Genomic DNA, 20,530 nt, shown 5'->3' with positions numbered 1-20,530 from the left:
CACTGACTCTCATGAATATAGACACAGAAGTATCTAACAAAACATTAGCAAAATGAATCCATCAATATATGAAAGGAATTTTACACCAAGTGGGATTTGTTCCAGATATGTAAGCTGGTTCGACATTTGGAAATTAATCAATATGATCCATGATATCAACATGCGAAAGAAGAAAAATCATATGATCATAGCAGTTGACCCAGAAGAGCATTTACTCTTCTCTTCCCTTCTAACAACCTGCCCACTGGTGTTGCCTTTCACTGGAAATGTATTTCCTCTTCCCCAAGACCCAGGGTCCTGGGTCTTGGTCCAGACTCTCTTACTCCACACAGAAAGATGATCTCAAATCCAAATCCTGATTGTCAGGCTCCATACGCAAACTGCCTTCATTTGTTCTGAGTAACCAGCTCAGCATACCGAGAGGTAAGGAGCCTATGCTAAACTACTAGATAAAACCATCTAGTAATATCCTGATTTCCTCAACAGTGGGACACAGGTTTGGAAACAAAAAGGATTATTCAACTTGAGAGGCACAAATTATTATATCTGCATTTGAAAAACTACATAAAAGAAACAATTTTATACATTCTAATAGAAACTTTAAAGTTGGACATTTAAAAGACCAAATTTAAAACTCAGCAGAGTAGATATTAACATTAATTATTATTAGAAGGTATAGTCCAGTTCTTCTGCACTCAAGCCATAAATAAATAAATAAATAAATAAATAAATAAATAAATAAATAAAATCATTGCTTAAACATATGCTGCATGTACCCTCTCACACCCCAATACAATTTTTCTTGTTATTTATCAGTCTTTGTATTCAAATTAGTTTTGCAATACTAATTATATTTTATATGACTGAGAAAAGAAAAACCATTTGCACAATTTCACTTTTTGTGCACTTTCACTGAGCTAAGTCTAATTAGGATTATATTTAGGAACGTCCCTCAAGAAACAGGATATTTGGTTTCCAGGCATTGTTGTGCTTCCAAATGCCTGAGTTTCCAGGCATTTGGTGTGCTAATTACCTGGTTGTACAAAAAGCTCAGGACCCAGCCTCTTGATCGACCAGTGACCTGTGTACTCTTGGACTTTCCATGGTGAAAGTTGTAAACAGAATCTACTTTTCTCAATATATTCACCTGTGGCAAGAAGAAAGTCAGCATGAGTACTACAGGAAAAGTAAGTACAGTCTTCTCCTTTATGTCATGTCACAATTGTGTCAATTTGTGTGCTTTATTTACCAACACCTCATCACCCAGCTAATCTCTATACTCCTAAAGGTGAGAGACTGTTTTAATCTTACTACCTCTCCTCCTTTCCCTTTTCTTTTATTCCCTTTATGTATTTTGCCTTTCTTCAGGTTTATTTCAGTCCTTTAGTAAGCAATATATCAAGCCCTATATCAAACTTTCCGGAGTTGAAGACATATCCCCTCCTTCAAGGATCTCACAAAGAGACAAAGTGATTATAAAATAATAGTTATAATAGAGGGTGCCAGGGTAGTAAAAGAGAAAGAGAGGACATGCTCCTAACCTGGCTCAGCTTCCCAGAGGTGACACCTAACATGAGGAGAAACACAGAAGGAAGAAAAGTATCCCATATGAGAATCTCTAGAATGTATTTTTGTGCCTGGAGGGTAAATTCAGAGTCAGGAAGTAACCAGAAATAAGGCTGAAGAAACTAATAGGGAAAAGATCCTGGAGAGTCTTGTAGACCATGTCAACAGATGTTGATAATCAATTGGTAGCAATATCATTTTTAGGTAGGGAATTAGCATGATCAGGATTATCGTTCAGATGGCAATGACATATGTAGAGGATAGCTTTGAAGGTGATAAACCCAAGCCAGGTGCAAGACAAGGCAAGGACCTGGACTACACCGTAGTAGCAGGAATGGAAAACAAGGGAGAGATTCCAGAAAGTTTTAGATTGTGGAGATTGAGAAAGAGATAAACATTAAGGTTACTTCTCAGGTTTTCTTCTTGAGTGAGTGAATAAGTTACATGGTCACTCATGGGAACAGAGAATGCAGTGGGAGAAGCAGATTATGTGCTGTGCCCCCCACTGGCAGGACAGGGTGGGAGCAGGAGAAAGAAATAATGATGTGTTCATGTTTTAACATATTCAGTTTATGGTACCTATAGAATGTTCAAATAGCAGATAAATGAGTGAATCTAAAGCTTAAGGATCAGTCTGTTTATAGATACAGATTGTCAAAGTCATCTACGTAAAGGTAGTGGTTAAATCGATAACATAGGTGCGACCACATAGGAAGAGAATTTATAGTAAGAACAGTGGTGAGCTGAAATCATAACCCCTAAGAACTACCTTGCGGCCAACAACCTCAACCTGCCAATGACCACCACCATTTGATGAATTGCCACAACTAGATGGTCTCCATTCCCTATTCCATTACTTACTTCTCCACCCCAAAACTGAGTCATGACAAGATCAAAAGTCTGACATCTATCTTCTTAGTTGTGTAGCATTATGTAAATATAATTAGTATTGTAAACCTAATTTGAATAAAGAGACTGATAGTACAAGAGAAATTGGATTGGGGTTCAAGAAGCTACATACAGCATATATTTAAGCAATGATTTTTTTTCTTTTTTTGGCTTGAGTGTAGAACTGCACTGAACCTTCTAATAATCATTAGATTATTAAGCCTAAGAGTTTCCCTTTCTGCTCCATATCCTATTTTCCAGGTTATCAAGTGCAGAGCAGCCATAATCTGGGAGCATGGCACACCATTTTCCATTGAGGAGGTAGAAGTGGCCCCACCAAAGGCAAAGGAAGTTCGCATAAAGGTAAAAAAAAAAATATCTACAACTGTTCCACACCAAAAATCAGATTTGTTTACTGAATCTTATATAGTCTTCTCACAATGTTAAATTCAGAAAGAAAACTACATAACTATTCTATTTCTTCTTCCTTAAACATTTCTACCCATCTTTAAATCCAGCCAGAGAAAAGGTTAAGGAGGTGTGACATAGGCTAACTGCCAAAGCATACTTATTCACAGTTGTAGTACTAAATACTAATTAAAAGAGGTTTCCACCCACGAACCATGTTTTAATGGGTACTTTTAAATTTATTTATGACATTCTTCATGATATTTACCTTGAAATATGTATGAAAAATTTGTTTGATTACACATAAATCAAGTATGAATCCTAGAAAGTCTGGTTAGGCATACCTGTTATTTTACAGATCAGAAGATTAAAATCCGTGAAGGTATAGTGACTAGTCACACAGTAGAGTAAGAACACAGACTTCAACCGTTTTTCTCAACCTTGGTTACATATTTGGGATTACCTGGGAGCTCTGAAAAATGCTAATAACTGGGTCCCACTCCTCAGACATTCTAAATTTGTGATTTAATTGACTTGGGGTGCAGTCTGGTCATGAGAGTTTTCAAATTTTCCCCAGATGATTCTAACAGGGGACCACCAGACCAGAACATGGTTGACCTGACTTCTAGTTCAGAGTCCTTTCACTATTCTTATTTAATTTTATAATGATGAATAAGTACTGTTAGTTAATGGATTACAAAGAGACAGTCATTTTCTAAGTTAACTAACCTGTGCAATCCATGTCTTCTTCTCAAGAGTCTTCTCTAGCCTACACCCCCTGCAGAGTGCACAGTGGGTCATTAGGCTATTGCCATCCACTCCTACCCACAGGGTCACAACTCATGCAACCAGATTTGAACCCTGACCCAAAGGCATCCAACCATTATCTGACAAGCTACAAATCTGAATCTCTTGCCCATGAATTTGAACAAGATATAGAGGCTAAACAAAAGCAGGGCATGATGGGCACTGGAGAGGGTGCCCATGCGCCCTCAGGCCTGACAGCCATTTTTAACCATGTGATCATGATAAATAAGAGAAAGTTGATCTGCAGAGAATAAAAGGAAATGCAGTTATGCACATGTTGAATCAAAGTAGAGAGAGATGAAGACAAAGGCTGCTTGATGGATTTCTAGATCCATGAGGTCTGACTGTACTTCCCACAGTTGAGTTGTTATCAATTTTATGATATTCTTCCAATAATCCTCTCAATAGATTTCAATTCTTGACGTCTGTGTGTGTGTTTGTGTGTGTGTGTGTGTGTGTATGTATACACACCAACCACATACCCATGTTAGAGATGCATAAACTGAGACTCATGAAGGATACTTTACCCCCAGGACACACAGCTAAGAAGGGCAGAGCCAGGATTTCAGTCTTGAACTTTTTTTTTTTTTTAATTTATTTTTAATTTATTGGGGTGACCAGTCTTGAACTTTTAACCACTGCCCTAGAGCGCCTTCATTTTAAATTCTCTGGCTGATTTACAATAAAATGTGGAATTATGACTTGTGCCAATAACACAACAATAAAGCCCTTATGTGGAATAAATTAAGGCTTTAATTATAATAGGAGATATTATCCCTTCCTATGTTCCAATTCCTTCATTTCTATAATTGGTCTTTCTCCTCTACACTCCTACCCATAAGTTCCAATGAAGGACTAGGTGAGAACTTTGATTTCACCTAGTGGTTTTACAATTGTCTCTTCTGAACCCATTGTGCCCTCCCCTCTATGTTTTAAAATCATCATTTTAATTCTGAAATTAGCTAATGAAAAACATTGCATTGCTTTAAACAAATTGTTATTGACACGTATCTCGAAATAAAACTTATTTATGAATGCATTAATATTAATGCAGCATATCAAATTAGCAAAAAGACTTAAAACATAAACAATTCTAAAATGCCTTTATCTAAGATAGAAAATTATATTACTCTTTGCCTTCCATACAGATTGTGGCCACAGGGCTCTGTGGTACAGAGATGAAAGTGTTGGAGGATAAAGCCCTCTATCCCATCATTATGGGCCACGAAGGGGCTGGAATAGTCGAGAGCGTGGGAGAAGGAGTGAGCACAGTAAAACCAGGTATGAATTGGCACCCGGAGTCAGGAAATAGCAGAAACGTGGAACCCACATCAGGAAAATAAAAAGCTCCCTTAACTATGTGAAGATCAAGTGAAATAAAAGGGGAAATGCTGCCCATTTCTTAGAAAAGGAAGGATAATTATGTTATATAAAAACACTAAATGTATCGTATTCTTTGCATTTATATATTGATATTAATAAGAACAAAAAATAGAATGTACTGAAAAAGAACCTGAAAGAAAGTGTAAATGAGACAAAAATTGACAAAAGGGGGGAGATTGCTGAACAACATTTTAAATGAAGCATATGGTAAATGGTTGAACATATTACTGGAATCAAATAGAGGAAACCAGAACTGGATCAAATATACATAGGAATTTAATGCAGGATTAGGTTTGCCTTTCAAATATAAGAAGAAAAACATGTATTATTTACTAAATAATGTTGGAACAACTGGATAGTCATCTGGGGAAAAAAAGTAAGTTTAGTTGCTATTGCATTCTTTATACAAAAATAATAATAATAATGCTAGATGAATCCAATAATTAAATGTTCATGTGATTACACTGGATCCACGTACATAATCCAGGGTAATCTCCCTATCATTTTATTGCACATAAAAGTGCTATAAAAACCATAAGAGAACATTGTATTACCTCCGAGAAGGGAAGGAAATTTTAATCAATACAAAAAAATCCAGAAGACATAAATAATGCCTTGATAAATTTGACAACATAAAAAGTTTTTAAAATTCTGTTTATAAAAAACATATCCCCCCCCCAAAAAAACAAATATGACAATGGGCAAATTGTCTTAATATATAAAGAAATTTTAAAAAGCAATTTTTGGAAAAACAGCACAGAAGAAAAATGGGCAAAGGACATAAGTATCTAATTTGAAGAGAAAGAAAAAAAATACATACACATACACACACACATAAACACATATGCTTTTATGTGAAAAGATGTCCAACTTCAAACATATTAAATAAATAAAAATTTTAAATGCAATGGAAAAATTGTTTACCTAATAGATTAGAAAAGATAAGTTTGATAATATATAAGGTTGTTAAGAGTATAGGCAAAAAAACTTCCTTATACTTTATTATTTGGAAAGTAAATTTGCACAACCTCAAATCTGGCTATATGTAACATCATTTAAATGCATCCATTTTGGACCCAATACTTCCGATTCTAGAAAGTTTTTTCATAGATATGCATCCATGTATTAGCTTTCTACTCCTGAGGTAAAAAAAAAAAAAAAAAAAAAAAAAAAAAAAAAAAAAAATCACTGCAAAATTAACAGCTTAAAACAAAACAAATTTATTATCTCACAGTTTCTATTAAGTCAGAAGTCTGTGAGTTTGATTAGGTTCTCTGCTTAGGGTCTCACAGGGTCAAAATCAAGGTGTTGGCCAGCTGGATTCTTATCTGGAGACTTTGGAGAAGAATCCACACCCAAACTCATTCAAGTTGTTGCCAGAACCCAATTCCTTGAGGTTAGAGGACTGAAGTCTTCAGCCACAGCTGACCAATTGTCAGTTGGTGCTGCCCTCAACTCCTTGAAGCTGCTCACGTTCCTTCTCATGTGGCCCCTTCACCCTCTTCCAGCCGCAAAGCACTAATGTCACGTCAAGTCCTTCCCATGCTTCGAATTACTTTGTCTTCCTCTTCTGCTTTCCTTTTATCTTCTTTCAAGGGTTCATGTGATTACACTGGGTCCACCTACATAATCCAGGGTAATCTCCCTATCATTTACTAATTGCTAAAGTTACCACCTTAATTACATTTGCAAAGCCCCTCTTTCCATGTACCGTGTATCCTGGATTATGTAGGTGGACCCATGTAAGCATGATAATTCAACATATTCAGTTTCTGGGGATTGGATGGGACATCTTTGGGGGGCCATTTTAGAATATCTGCCTACCACAGCCCACAGGTGCATAAAATATTCATTGCATTATTATTTTTCATGTCAGGGGTAAAAAATCCAAACAAACAAAATTTAAAAAACAGGAAACAAGCTAAATGTCTATCAATGTCCAGGATACTGGTTAAATAAATTATGATAATGTATACAACCGAATATTATGTAACTATTGAACAAAATGATAGAATGCTATATGTACTAAAATGAGAACTCTCCAAGATGTATTGTTAAGTAAAAAACAAGACCTACCACAGGGTAAATAGTATACTAGCTTTTGTAATTTTAAAGGCGTTATATCTCTGAACGATACCATGGATATGGATAAGAGTAATTGTTTCTAGGGAGGGGAAAAGGGGACTGGAGCTATGGTGCCAATTTTCACAGTGGTGCAATTTAAGTTCTTACCATTTGTATGCGTTACTTTTCTAAAACCAAAAATAAATAAAGCAAAAGAACCTAAATCCTACAAAAGATTTTAACTAAAAATATGAAATAAATTGCTCTAGTTTATAGTGCAATCACAGGCAGGTTATTCTAATCTCCTTATACTTTGAACATTACTAGAGAAATCTCCCAACCTTTGGTCTCCATGGCCAAGGGGAAAGAACTGACACGAAATATACAGGACAGAATATAGACAATCCTTTCTCCCAGATCTAGAAGTTTATTCTGTGACTGTGTAGCATCCATGCTGCTTTAAATCCAATTCCTGACAGCAGAAGTTATTGTAGGAAATGTAAGGTAATATTTGGCTCAATGGTGACAGGACAAAATCATTTGAAGCTTCAAAAGGAATTTACTTATAAAGGTGGCAAACCTGGGGCCAGCTCCTTGGGATTCAGCCACTGAGCCCAGGGCTAGGCACATGTGCCACAGACACCCCTCTTTTTTTAAGTATTTGATATTCTCCACAATATCAAGCACAGTTAAATGTGGAAATAATTCTCAGTAAGCATATTTTCTTGGGTGCCTTGTTGTTGAAATCCTGAGAGACAGTTATCTCTTTGTTTTAAAAGATAACATCTTAATAAACGATTTTGTTCTCTTAGGTGATAAAGTTATCACGCTCTTTCTACCACAGTGTGGAGAATGTGCCTCTTGCCTTAACTCTGAGGACAATTTTTGTATACAATTCAAGTAAGTTTTTGCTAACATTTTCTTCCTAAAAAAATTAATTCAATTTCCTTAGATTCCTTGGGAGGAATCTAAGATTTCTAATTCAAAGTAAAATTGTTTGTTTATTTGCTTGCCTCTAAAAGACAGTCACAAACCAGCCTGATGTCTGATGGTACCAGTAGGTTTACCTGCAAGGGAAAACCAGTATATCACTTTGCAAATACAAGCACCTTCTCTGAATACACAGTGTTAAGTGAAATCTCAGTTGCCAAGATTGACGCAGTTGCACCTCTGGAGAAAGTATGCCTAATTAGCTGTGGTTTTTCCACTGGATATGGTGCTGCAATCAACACTGCCAAGGTGAGGAGCGTTTGTACCCATTAGGAATGGAATCCGTGTCGGGAGTTGAAAGGCCTCATGCATCTGGGCCCTATCTGATCATACAACCTGAGGAAGAATCACAAACCTGCCTCTAAACATCCTTTAGTCTCTGTCTAGTCATCCCTTACCCCCTTCAACATCTTTCCCATGCCATCTTAGTCAATAGTAAATGAAAACTTAAATCTGGATGCTATTCACAGGCAGAGACATCAGGAATTTCTGAGAGTTAAGCATAACACAGTCACAAAATGACTGTGTCCTTCCACATTCCAGTTCATTCCTTTTTCCTTTCAACAAACTTTTACGGAGTCATTCACTGTTCCATGTATGGGGATTCGACAGCTAACAAATATCATCAAGCTTCTATTCTGCTATATAATACATTAGGTGGTGAACTGTGATCATAAAAAGAAAAGGAAAGTAGAAAGACCAAGTGATGGAGGGGATGTTTCTACCGTGTTTCCCCAAAAATAAGACCTAGCTAGACAATCAGCTCTAATGCGTCTTTTGAAGCAAAAATTAATATAAGACTCGGTAGTATATTATATTATATTATATTATATTATATTATATTATATTATATTATATTATATTAGACCGGGTCTTATAGTAAAATAAGACCGCATCTTATATTAATTTTTGCTCCAAAAGACACATTAGAGCTGATTGTCTGGCTGGGTCTTATTTTTTGGGAAACACAGTGTATAAGACAGATTAGTCAGGTAATGTCACTCTGACTGAGGCGATTACTGTTAAACTACTGTTTCTGGAACATCAACCAATCTTTCCCAGGTCCCTTCTTTAAATGGCTGTTGAATATTAGTTCTTTATTTTTCCCAATTTCTTTTAGTCCCAATATTATACAGAGAGATAGGATGGAAGGGATTTGATTTAAATTAGTCTCATTTTGGACCCCATACAAAAATAAGTCTTTGACTTTCTAAGGCATTGACATTGTAAGTAATGTAAAGTTTACAAATATCCATAAGAAAAGATAAAGAAAGGGTTGCAGGAAGATGGAGATGGTTTTTAAAGAACTCAAAAATATCTGGAATTAAATACTGTGCCAAATAAGTCTTAACGACTCAATGAAAGTTCATTAAACTGCTTCTACTCATACTAATTCCTGGGGGTTGAAGCTCTGCATTTGCTCCCATATTTAGAAATACCTTGAGAAACTAAAACTCTAGTTGCAATATGTTTTATTTGAAAATACCCTTTGCTATGTCTCAGAACAAGTATCTCCAGACTTAGTCTTTCCAACCGAATCCAGGTACACATTCTCTTTGCTTTTGTTTCCTGCCTTTACATGCTCAGGTGACCCCAGGCTCCACCTGCGCTGTGTTTGGCCTTGGAGGAGTCGGCCTGTCTGTTATTATGGGCTGTAAAGCGGCAGGAGCAGCCAGGATCATTGGGGTGGACATCAACAAAGATAAATTTGGGAAGGCAATGGAAGCAGGTGCCACTGAGTGCATCAACCCACAGGACTTCAGGAAACCCATCCAAGACGTTTTAGTTGAGATGACAGGTGCTGGTGTGGAATTTTGCTTTGAGGTCATCGGAAATCCAGAAATGGTGGTATGTGATCATCTGGAGTGAAAACTACCAATATTTCTACCAGTCATCCTTGTAGATTTGAATTGAATGAAGATTCTAACATTTCCTCCACATTCCTCTATTTAATGTTCCTGATACCCCCATGACTTCCCATCTGGTACCCTCTGTCTACTCCTACAAATCTACTCAGTCTCAGACACCGAAACCGCATTCTGAGTTTTCTTCTCCCTCTGTTCCATCATGCCAGTCCTTCAAATAAGCAACCCCCCATGGACAGGACAGAATGGTTTCATAAAGAATGCTCACTGAATTATTTCATGACAAGCAGCAGCCTGGTAACTTAATTTTCAAGCCAGGAGAGTTAAGCAAGATAAGGATAATATTGGAGTAATGATCCTTTAAAGCCCTGAGCTTTGTACTTTCATCAAAGTATTTCATGTTGGATCTGAGATAAGCTTCTAAAGAAAATATTTACCAATCTTGATTAAATGGATTTATTTTGAAAATGAACAAAAAAGCTGTTTTTCTAGCCGAACATTGTTTATATAATAGGATATAAATGGAGAGGAAGTTATTTCACGATTTGAGACTTGCTTTCTTTAGGGATTTGTAGAAATAACGTATAATTGTGTTGCATGGTTCCATTTTCTAGTAGCTGTATGGAAACCCAAGAACTGTCTCTTCCAATCTAGGCTTACAAAATGTTTTCATACCTCTCACTACACAGAAATTTCCTCATCTGTAAAAAGATAGAGCAAAATCTTTCTCACAGTCTTCCCACAGATAGTCTTGCTCTGAGAAATAGCCTTTGAAAATAACTAATGGAAACATATCTGTTTATCACTTTGCTAATATATGATGCTATACAAATATCCAACTATACCCTTTGACACCTAAAGAAAATATCAATTCTAACAATCATTATCAATAATGGTTCTTATAAAAATTATTACTACTACTACTACTACTATTGCTATTACTACCAGGGGTCCCTTTAGCATTTTCATTTTTTAATTTCCATCTATGGAGTCTAAAAGGCCAAGTACTGTATTAGGAAGCACACAATGTCTTATTTATGTTTCAGCACATCCTTATAAGATAAATGTTATTTAAAAGGGGAAAGGGAGAACCAGAAAAGAAGGTAACAGACTATTCGGCACTGAAACTGAAATTCAGACTTACTTCCCCACCTCTCAAGTATATTTTTTAACCCCTGCATTTTCTTGCATTGCTTTACAACAGGCAGCTGCCTTTGCCTCCTGCCATGAGAGCCATGGCGTCTGCGTGATTGTTGGGCTCTTGAAATTTGGTGTCCAACTCAACATCAGTGGCTGGTTGTTTTTCTCAGGACGTACTTTGAAGGGATCTGTTTTTGGAGGTATGGATGAAACAGGGAAGAGTGGAAGTTTGTGGGATTTTGGATGTGGGATAATAGAGAAATGTGTCATAAATGCTTGAGAAGGAACATAAAATGAGAGCTTTAGATTACAGTTTTCGTTTCAACACGTAAATATCCAAGGTAAGGGGATGGATATTGGATGTACACAGTTGCTCCTTGGTAAACTTTTTCTCATGCAAAGGGAGACAACAGATCTTTAAAAATTGATTGGTGGAGAAACCAGTATCCAAAGTTTAATGGAAATCCTAAATTGAATAGGAAAGGCAATCTTGAGATCAACAACTAAACTTCAGTTGAGTTATTTACCTGCCAACTGGGGTTCTTGAAGGATATACTGAAGTTATTAGTAGTCATTGGTCATTATTCAACTAATGTAAATCTTATCTGAAATAACTGAGTTGTCACTTTGCCAACTCAAAGATATTAAACATAATGGAGTCATGATTGAAAAGAAATACTGACAAAAAGCAAATGAGAATTATTTTTTCCAATAGAAAAGAAAATTCACAGAATCCTTTGATTTTCCATTTTTTAAACCTGTCTTAGAACTTGTATTTTTTTATAGACTTTAGAAGAATCTTTTATTGAAAAAGTAGGGGGAAAGAGCTAAATTAAATAAATCTATTTAAGATTCTGGGATCATAAGTAAATAATCTGATATTTAAGAAGAAATGTATTAGCCAGAGATTTGGGGCAATCTGAATTCTTGGGCAAAAAAAAAATGAGAATTAGGAGCTACCTGAATTATTTGGACTAGTAAGCTATCTGTGGTCTCCCAATTATGTATGGTGGTGTATTGTTACAGATATAAGGAGTCTTAGCCAATTTATTTACAAAATGAGATAAATGGCAGGGCTAGAAAAAAAAGTAAGACTCCAGTTTAAACTATAACTTTCAGTTCCTCCATTTGGGATAATTGCTATGTACCCATTGCTATTCCCCTCTATTGTACTTAGAGACAATAACTTATGATTTCAAATACGTATAATCAGTTAACTCTTATAAATTAAGATCACCAATATTTTAAATAATCTTCATAAAGAAACTATTTCACTGGCCACTTAAACATTCATACAATGATCATTAATTTAATTCCTTCCTCTACTTCAATAGCTGTCAATTAAGGATAGCATTTAATGGGTGCTAACAGGCCTGCGAAACTTCCTACAATGTATACAATGAAGATTTCCCCACCCAAAATGGCCTTCAGTGCCCTTATCGAGAAACACTGCTTAGCCTAGTCTGTGGTCCTGAAGCCTTCCTTTTCAGATTATTTGGTTGAAATAAAAAACAAAAAACAAATGAAAGCATTCCTTATATAGATGTGAAAATGCTTTATTAGATCACCATTCAGAAAATAGAAACAAAGAAAGTAGACCTTAAAAGTTGTCATCACAAGAAAAAAAATTGTAACTATGTGTGGTGATAAATATTAGCTAAACTTAGTTTAATTGTAACCATTTCACACTATATACATACAACAAGTCATCATATTGTACACCTAAAACTAATACAATGTTATATGCCAATATCTCAATTTTTTTTAAAGATAAAAACAAATAGAAAAATACTAGCCCCTCATGTCATGACATACAACACTAGTTAGAATTCTTGATTACATATAACAGAAACCAATTTAAGTGAAAAACATATCTATTGGAAGAGTTTTAGGTAGTTTTGAGAATAAGTGGGAAGACTGGAGAACCTGGCCCAGGCTGGAACCAAGAAAATCAAGTAACGGCCAAGATCCTGTCACAGAATAAGCTGCTTAGGATACTGTTGCCTCCTTGCACAATTATACCACCTCCCCTTTTCCAGAAAGAAGCAGGCCACCAAACTGTGTGGTAACTCACTGGGCATGTTGCTTAGCACAGTGCTAAATATAAGGATAATATTTCTTGAAAATCATGAGAACAGAGGAAATACAATGCTAAGCTTCTGTTACCTTAGCTGAGCCCACCTCTCCCTGTGTAATTCTTACTTCCAGAAGGCATATTTTATTCTTATCTTGCTTTGTGCACATTCTTTTTTCCAAAAGCTGTCACTAAGATCACTGCCATGCTGAAAACTCTTCTCCTCTCTTAAGATGTTTGGCTCTTTCATGAAATTGCAGATCAAAACACACACACACACACACACACACACACACACACACAGTCCTATTTCTAACATGTGAATCGCTTCCTTTCATGGCTCCCAACTTTGGCCTTTGTCATATATTAGATATGGATTTACAGCTCCCCAGACAGTCGAATCCGACACCAAGAGCTTCTAAGACAAGGTCCACTTGCTTTAAGTAAATTCTTCTCTGTAGTACCCGAGGTCTTGAGACCTTCAGGAGAACAGCCTTCTATACAAGGTACATAGTTAGGACCGGCATTCTCGTGATGACTGAGAGAAGTTAGTGGGACATCCTTAGATTTCCTCAGTGAAAGCCAACACCTCCAGCAGTTACCCTGGATGGCTCTTCTTGTGGAGTGAGTCTCATGAATAAAATCTGTTATTAATCTGTTTTACTTTCCAGGCTGGAAAAGCAAAGAGAATGTCTCTAAACTGGTTTCTGCTTATATGGCAAAGAAGTTTAACCTAGATCCACTAATTACCCATACGCTGAGTCTTGATAAAATCAATCAAGCAGTTGAATTAATGAAAACTGGAAAATGGCAAGTGCCTTATATAATGTTTATGTCTGAATGTTTGGGGCTGAGAGAAAGGGTGTTTGGGGGTCGGGGGGAGGCAGGGGAAGGGAAGTCATGGCTGGAGAGGCCACAAGCAGACAATTGAAGAAGCTTTCTGGAATTTGTGAAGTATCTCTTCCCCCTTAGATTTTATTCCCAGTTTATAAAATACGTAATCCTGAAATACTTAAGTGCTCACCTACCCTTACTATTAGCATTTTGTTTCCATTTGGCATTTTTTTAGGTGACACATTAACTAATAAGGTTAGCTCATAAAATTTTAGCCAGCGTTTAAGTTCATAGTTTATAAAGAGGCCATTGCTGTTGTTCTATTTCAAAAGGTAAATTATCCCTAGAATTCCAAATTCTGACACCTATCTTGGCCCACAGACCAGACGCCAGGCATAACTGGGCACTAGCATTCCCCACAAGGGTATATGCCTGCATTAAATATTCCTTAGCCTTGGAGTTTTGTGTCATTTTGAAATTTTTCACAACTGGTTTAATCTGCCCATTTTTCACGTAACATGAAGGAAAAGAAATCTAACTTACTGGTCTACAAAGTAAAAATTTGAAATCCAAAACACAAATGTTGCTTTGGAAATGTTTCAACTTATTTTTCTTTTCTTTCTTCTTTTTTTAGTATCCGCTGTGTCCTGTTACTTTAAGAACAATGTAATGAATGCAAGAGCTACAGCATATTTCCTCAATGAAACTGTATTCTGCGTAATTTTCATGATTAAGAAGAATTATGTACTCTAAACTGTTTCCATTTTCTTGCCTCTGATTCATTTAGCAGTGGGCTCATATCTGTCTCATGCCCTCACCACCTTATCAAAATTGCTCTATACAAACCACAGTCACTCAGGAACAACCTCTCTGATGGAAGGGGAGGGGCGTGGTCTTCATTACATCAACTTAAATAAATCCCAGCTGAACATTAAGTATTTCATTCCTCTTTTTTTTTTCATTAAAAAGAAAAATTTACTAAATGTGGGATCAAATTTAAATAAAATTTGAGGATACAGGAATGGAATAAAGATACTCCCTGCATGAGAAGAACGCTGTCCAGTGGGGCACTGGGGCTGTGAACACACCACAACCAGCACCGTCGTGGGATGAGCCTTGGGATGGAAGAAACAGGAGGTTTCACGAGACAGGAGTCGGTCACATAGCCCGGGGTTGAGGGGCACGGGGTGTTGAGTCCCCGAAGTAGTAACCGTGAAGGCGAGGCCAGAGGAGAGGCAGGTACAGGCCCCAGGAGAATGTGACGATGCTGGGTGGTGTCTTAGGGACCGTGTGAGGTCTGCAGGATCCCAGGACCAGGGAGAGGACGTGGCTTCCAGCGCTGCCCGCAGAGTGGACACCCGCGAGGGAGGCGGGAGTCAAAAGGTAAGAATTCAAGTACCGAATGAGGGCTTTACCTGGAGTAGGGGTGGGTGAGGAGGGTCAGTGAAGGGTTTTAAGCAGGAAAACGAGGAGGCAGGTGATGTCCACATCGCTGGAAGGCAGAGAATGTGCAGAGATCATCGTTGGAGCAATTGTACTACATAATCGCGGATTCCAGGACTCGGAGGGTCTGGTGACACCGAGACTCACCATGGGAGAGACGGGCATGTTTTAACATTCATAGCGACCCCCGAACACAAGCTTTGGAGGTCTGCGGACCGGGAAGTCGCCAAGGGCAGGTTTGAACCAGAAAGGCAGAATCTCCTTCAAATAAACTTGACCTCTGCTTCTCTGATCAGAGACTGGGTCTAAGTATTTCATTCTTAATATAACTCACCCCAGAGAAACTTGAAATTGCAGGCTTCAAGAAGTGGTCCACCCTCCCTTGTCACAGGACAGCAGCCTCTCCTCACCTGGAGACCACAAGGGGCCTTACTAAGCTGAATGCCTCATAAGGTGATACCCACCCTACTTAAGATAGACCCCTCCTTCCCCTCATGAGCTCTAAGGCAATAAGTAAGTTCAACTCTCAGCTTGATTAGGGAAATAATGCACCAAAAGAACTACAGGACCTGGCTCACATGTGCCAGCAAGAACTAGAAAAACATATTGGAAATCAATCATGAACATACTGAACCAGGGGAGCAGAATATAAGGGAGAGGTTTTTGGAATGGAGCCATCTCCTGAAAGTCAGGATGTAATGCCCTGAGAAGTTCACCTGTTACTGAGATAGCTCCTCAAAGCTGGAGGTTGGGGGGATAATGGCCTACGACAAACAGGGTGGGGATACCAAAACTGCTTTGGCAGAGTACCAAGGAAGTCAAGAGGCTCAGAGAGGTGGGCATGTTAGAATGGATCGTCATATAAAACCTGAAAATCCACCAGATGACCATGTTTGTCAGGAAAATTCGGAGCGGACACTCCTTTCACTAAAGCAATAAAAAGGGGGGGGCAGTGGTGCGGGGCCTGGGGTGCAGGCACTGGCCTCACTAAGAAGCTCAGTAGTGTCTGTGCTTTGCATGCCAGGTATAACAGCAAGAATGTACCCTCATATCAGTGGGCATGATAGGATTCTAAAATAGCAGAAGCCAGTAGGCAGCACGTAACCATCAGAAGCAAAAGAGGTGTAATTATCCAAATAGACTGAATGGCAACCAGGGGACTCTGACCTACAGGGATCTGTGCTGATGGCTAATAGATCACGATGTACCTGGAGCTGAGATGGCGAAGAGTACTGCCCGATTTGTCCATCCAGAAATGATTACTAATGGGTGGGCCAAAGGCCTACATCAACTGCCACAGTGGAAAATCATGATCGTTCCATCCAGTTTCCCAACTTGAGCCAGTTCTCAAATCCAGAACCCTCAATTGAAGAAGAGGCTAGATCCTCTTCAGAAAGGACCCACCATACAGTGAATATATATGTTATCAATTCCCCCAGTCCTTCCCCATGCAGACAAACTAGCATAAATATACATGGTGAAAGCAGGAATATCCATATCTTTCAAAAACTATCAGTCACAGAGTCTGAGCTGCCCGAATACTAGGGTAACCAAAATGGCAGCATTCCCTAGTAGACTTCTATGAAACATGAGGCATTCCAGTTGCTTAAAGAATTTTACATGTAATCCTTGTGCAGATTATACTTCCAGGGATATTCTAGTCACATCCCTTTGGGTTTAAAAACAGAAGGCTCTGTTCTGACAGAGAATGTTGTGTCCAGGCATGAGCACCTAGAGGTCCAGCATGTGATAGGCCCTCAGCATTCCCAAAAAACCTTGCAGAAAAAGGGTCATGCTGTTGGAAAATGTTGCTAAAGGTTCCACTTAAATGGAAGTAATGAGTTTCAAAAGAGGTAAGGAGGAGAGAACATCACCACCACCTCATGCATACTCGTACATATACAGATGCATACTGTAGGAACAGAGGTAAGGTCTCCAAATACAAAAAACTTCTCAAAGATTGGTGGCAAGGGACTCACACCAAGAGTCTAAATAAGATACTCAAAGTGTGGATGGTGAACCAATGTGGGTCCAGAAACTTTTTGTTGTCAGTTCCTGACGAAGTAAGGACTAAAATTGAGAAACACTGCTTCAATGGCAATCATATTACAAACATAAACGTGTCAAAGTAACACACTGTCCACTTTAAATTTATAATTTGTAACATGTCAAATTCATCAAATTAAAAAATTTTAATAAAAATTTAAAAAATAATTGAGGGCGGCTGAGTGGCTCAGTTGGTTAGAGTGGCTCAGTTGGCTCAGCTGGGCGGCGCGGGCTCTCAACAACAAGGTTGCCAGTTCAGTTCCCGCATGGGCCAGTGAGCTGTGCCCTCCACAACTAGATTGAAGGACAACGACTTGGAGCTGATGGGCCCTGGAAAAACACACTGTTCCCCAATATTCCCCAATTAAAAAAAATTCGTTAAAAAAATAATAATCATTGAGAATAAGCATTTAGAAACTTCTGTAACACACTGGCAGAGTACTTCTATATCTTGAATCTAACAATAAAAATTGAGGCTTGTATTTTGTATGTTTTTGGTTTTATTTCCCATTTCATTTTTCTAGCAATAAATTTTGATTATATTCTACAAAAAAAGTATCAGTCCATGATGAATTGGAAATAAAAACAAAAGCTGTCCTTCGCTATGGATAACTTGAGAAACACTGCCCTAAACCAGGGCCGTGCTGCAAATTGAATGGAAGATACATGAACTGGCATGATTTGAACCCTGAGGAAGGGCAGCTGGGGCTCTATTGGCATGATGGCTCAGGGAGCATCCTGGGAGAGATAATAACTAGACAAGTTGAGGCCAGTGTACTGACTCCAGGACCACGACACAATGGCATCTGTCCAGGCAGTTTGCCAAAAGAAGATGTTGGACTTCAGGAGTGAAAGTCAACGTGTTCATGACTACTGGCAGAACATGGCACCACATAGCTCTTCATTGGAAAAGCTTCCAAGCAGCTACCTGACATGTTCAAGTGTTCAACCATTGCTTGCATGAACACTCTGATGACCTCAAAGACTAGGGATGTGTGCGCTTTCCAGTATCGTAGATTTTTTCCATAGTATTCTGAGAGCTTGAGTGTTGGATATAGACCAAGAGATAACACACAAATCAGAAAGAGGAAACTTGAAGAATGACCTACTGGCCATTTTCAAAAGATAAATCATACACAGTAATTTACCTGGTGTAAGATGGATGGAAACCACCCCAACTTACATCTACAACAGACTTGTGGTATTTGTGTAATTTTTAAAAGCAAATAATTAAAAATTTATTTCTTTACTACTCTATAACATGCTCTTATTAACTACTATCTACAAGTCTTGATGTATCTTATTAGTGTTTTCCAGACAGGGTTCAAACCCCATGGTCCTGAGGCATCTCTCAAATATGATCTGTTTCAACAGCAGTTGTCTTCAGCAATCCATAGATATTCTCTACAATTCCCTCTCTTAATTCACAGACCCAGACTTTGGAAGTTTCTGGCAGTCTCACAAATTACAGTTAAGCCTAGTGAACTCTACCAAACATTCAAAGGGGATCAAATATCTGTCCACCTCAAACTCTTTCAAAAAAATTGGAGAAGAGAGAATACTCCCTAACTCATTCTATGAAGCAAACATTACCCTGATACCAAAACCTGGTAAGGATAACACAAAAAAAGAAAATCACACACACACAAAAAAAAAAAACTAAAGAAAGAAAATCACAGACCAATAACTCTGATGAATACAGATGCAAAAATCCTAAACAAAATTCTAGCAAATCGAATATAACAATGCATTTAAAAGATTATACATCACAATCAAGTAGAGTTCATCCCAGGGGCACATGGATGGTTCAACATATGCAAATCAATCAATGTGATACAACACATAAACAAAACAAAGGACAAAAATCATATGATTATATCCATAGATGTAGAAAAAGCATTGGACAAGATACAAAATCCATTTATAATTGAAATGTTTAATAAAATGTGTATAGAAGGAAAATATCTTAACATAATACAGTCCATATATGACAAACTCTCAGCCAATATCATAATTAATGATGAAAAACTGAAGCCCTTTGCTCTGTATTCAGGAACAAGACAGGGTTGTCCCCTATCACCGCTGCTATTCAGCATAGTATTGGAATTCACAGCCAGAGAAATTAGGCAAGAGAAAGAAATAAAAAGCATCCAAATTGGGAATGAAGAAATGAAATAGTCACTGTTTGCAGATGACATGATGCTATATATAGAAAACCTTAAAGACTCCACCAAAAAGCTATCAGAAACAAATGGATACAGTAAAGTAGCTGGCTACAAAATCAATGTACAAAAATCCATTGCATTCCTATATACTAACAATGAAATCTCAGAAAAAGAAATTTTTGAAAATTCCTTTTGCAATTGCAACAAAAAGAATAAAGTATTTAGGAATAAACTTAACCAGTGTATAGGGATCTATACACTGAAAACTATCAGACATTTGTAAAAGAAATTGAAGAAGACACAAAGAAATAGAAAGACATCCCATGCTCATGGATTGGAAGAATCAACATAGTTAAAATGGCCATATTGCCCAAAGCATTATACAGATTTAATGCAATCCCCATCAAAAATCCCAATGTCATTTTTTAAAGAAATAGAACAAAAAATCATCAGATTTGTATGGAACCACAAAAGACCCTGAATAGCCAAAGCAATCTTAAGATAAAAGAATAATGCTGGAGGTATCACAACCTCTGACTTCAGCTTGTACTACAGAGCAATAATAATCAAAACAGCATGGAACAGGCAGAAAAACAGACACACTGACCAATGGAATAGAATTGAAAACCCATAAATAAACCCACATAAATATGGACAGACAATTTTCGACAAAGGAGCCAAAAACATACAATGGAGAAAAGACAGCCTCTTCAATAAATGGTGCTGGGAGAATTGGAAAGTCATGTGCAAAAGAATGAAACTAGACTGCTACCTGCCACCATGTGCCAAAATTAACTCAAAATGGATCAAAGACCTAAACACAAGACCTGAAACAATAAACTGCATAGAAGAAAACA

The 20,530-nt window shown here is 37.6% G+C and overlaps 1 protein-coding gene across 2 annotated transcripts; it reads left to right on the top strand.

Moving 5' to 3' along the window:
- The first annotated feature begins 1,033 nt into the window (after positions 1–1,033).
- ADH6 (alcohol dehydrogenase 6 (class V)) lies at positions 1,034–14,954 on the top strand. Of its 2 annotated transcripts, none has more exons than XM_033106557.1 (9): positions 1,034–1,187; positions 2,716–2,817; positions 4,818–4,950; positions 7,929–8,016; positions 8,139–8,355; positions 9,694–9,954; positions 11,176–11,311; positions 13,857–13,995; positions 14,654–14,954. In XM_033106557.1, exons 1-9 carry the CDS (start codon positions 1,170–1,172, stop codon positions 14,676–14,678), a joined length of 1,119 nt encoding a protein of 372 aa, XP_032962448.1. In that variant the 5' UTR covers positions 1,034–1,169; the 3' UTR covers positions 14,679–14,954. The 2 variants fall into 2 exon arrangements, with proteins under 2 accessions (XP_032962448.1, XP_032962447.1); XM_033106556.1 differs by having other exon boundaries at positions 1,066–1,288.
- The last annotated feature ends 5,576 nt before the right edge of the window (positions 14,955–20,530 follow it).

Source organism: Rhinolophus ferrumequinum, chromosome 5 (assembly GCF_004115265.2).
Source record: "Rhinolophus ferrumequinum isolate MPI-CBG mRhiFer1 chromosome 5, mRhiFer1_v1.p, whole genome shotgun sequence".
NCBI classification, from domain to species: Eukaryota; Metazoa; Chordata; class Mammalia; order Chiroptera; family Rhinolophidae; genus Rhinolophus; species Rhinolophus ferrumequinum.
This window is presented reverse-complemented; position numbering and strand designations above follow the sequence as displayed.

Coding starts and splice junctions, on each gene's coding strand:
- ADH6 (XM_033106556.1), top strand. CDS start 1,103: ATGGTGAAAGTTGTAAACAGAATCTACTTTTCTCAATATATTCACCTG. Junction 8,356..9,693: donor CTGCAATCAACACTGCCAAG/GTGAGGAGCGTT, acceptor TTACATGCTCAG/GTGACCCCAGGCTCCACCTG. Junction 9,955..11,175: donor TCGGAAATCCAGAAATGGTG/GTATGTGATCAT, acceptor GCTTTACAACAG/GCAGCTGCCTTTGCCTCCTG.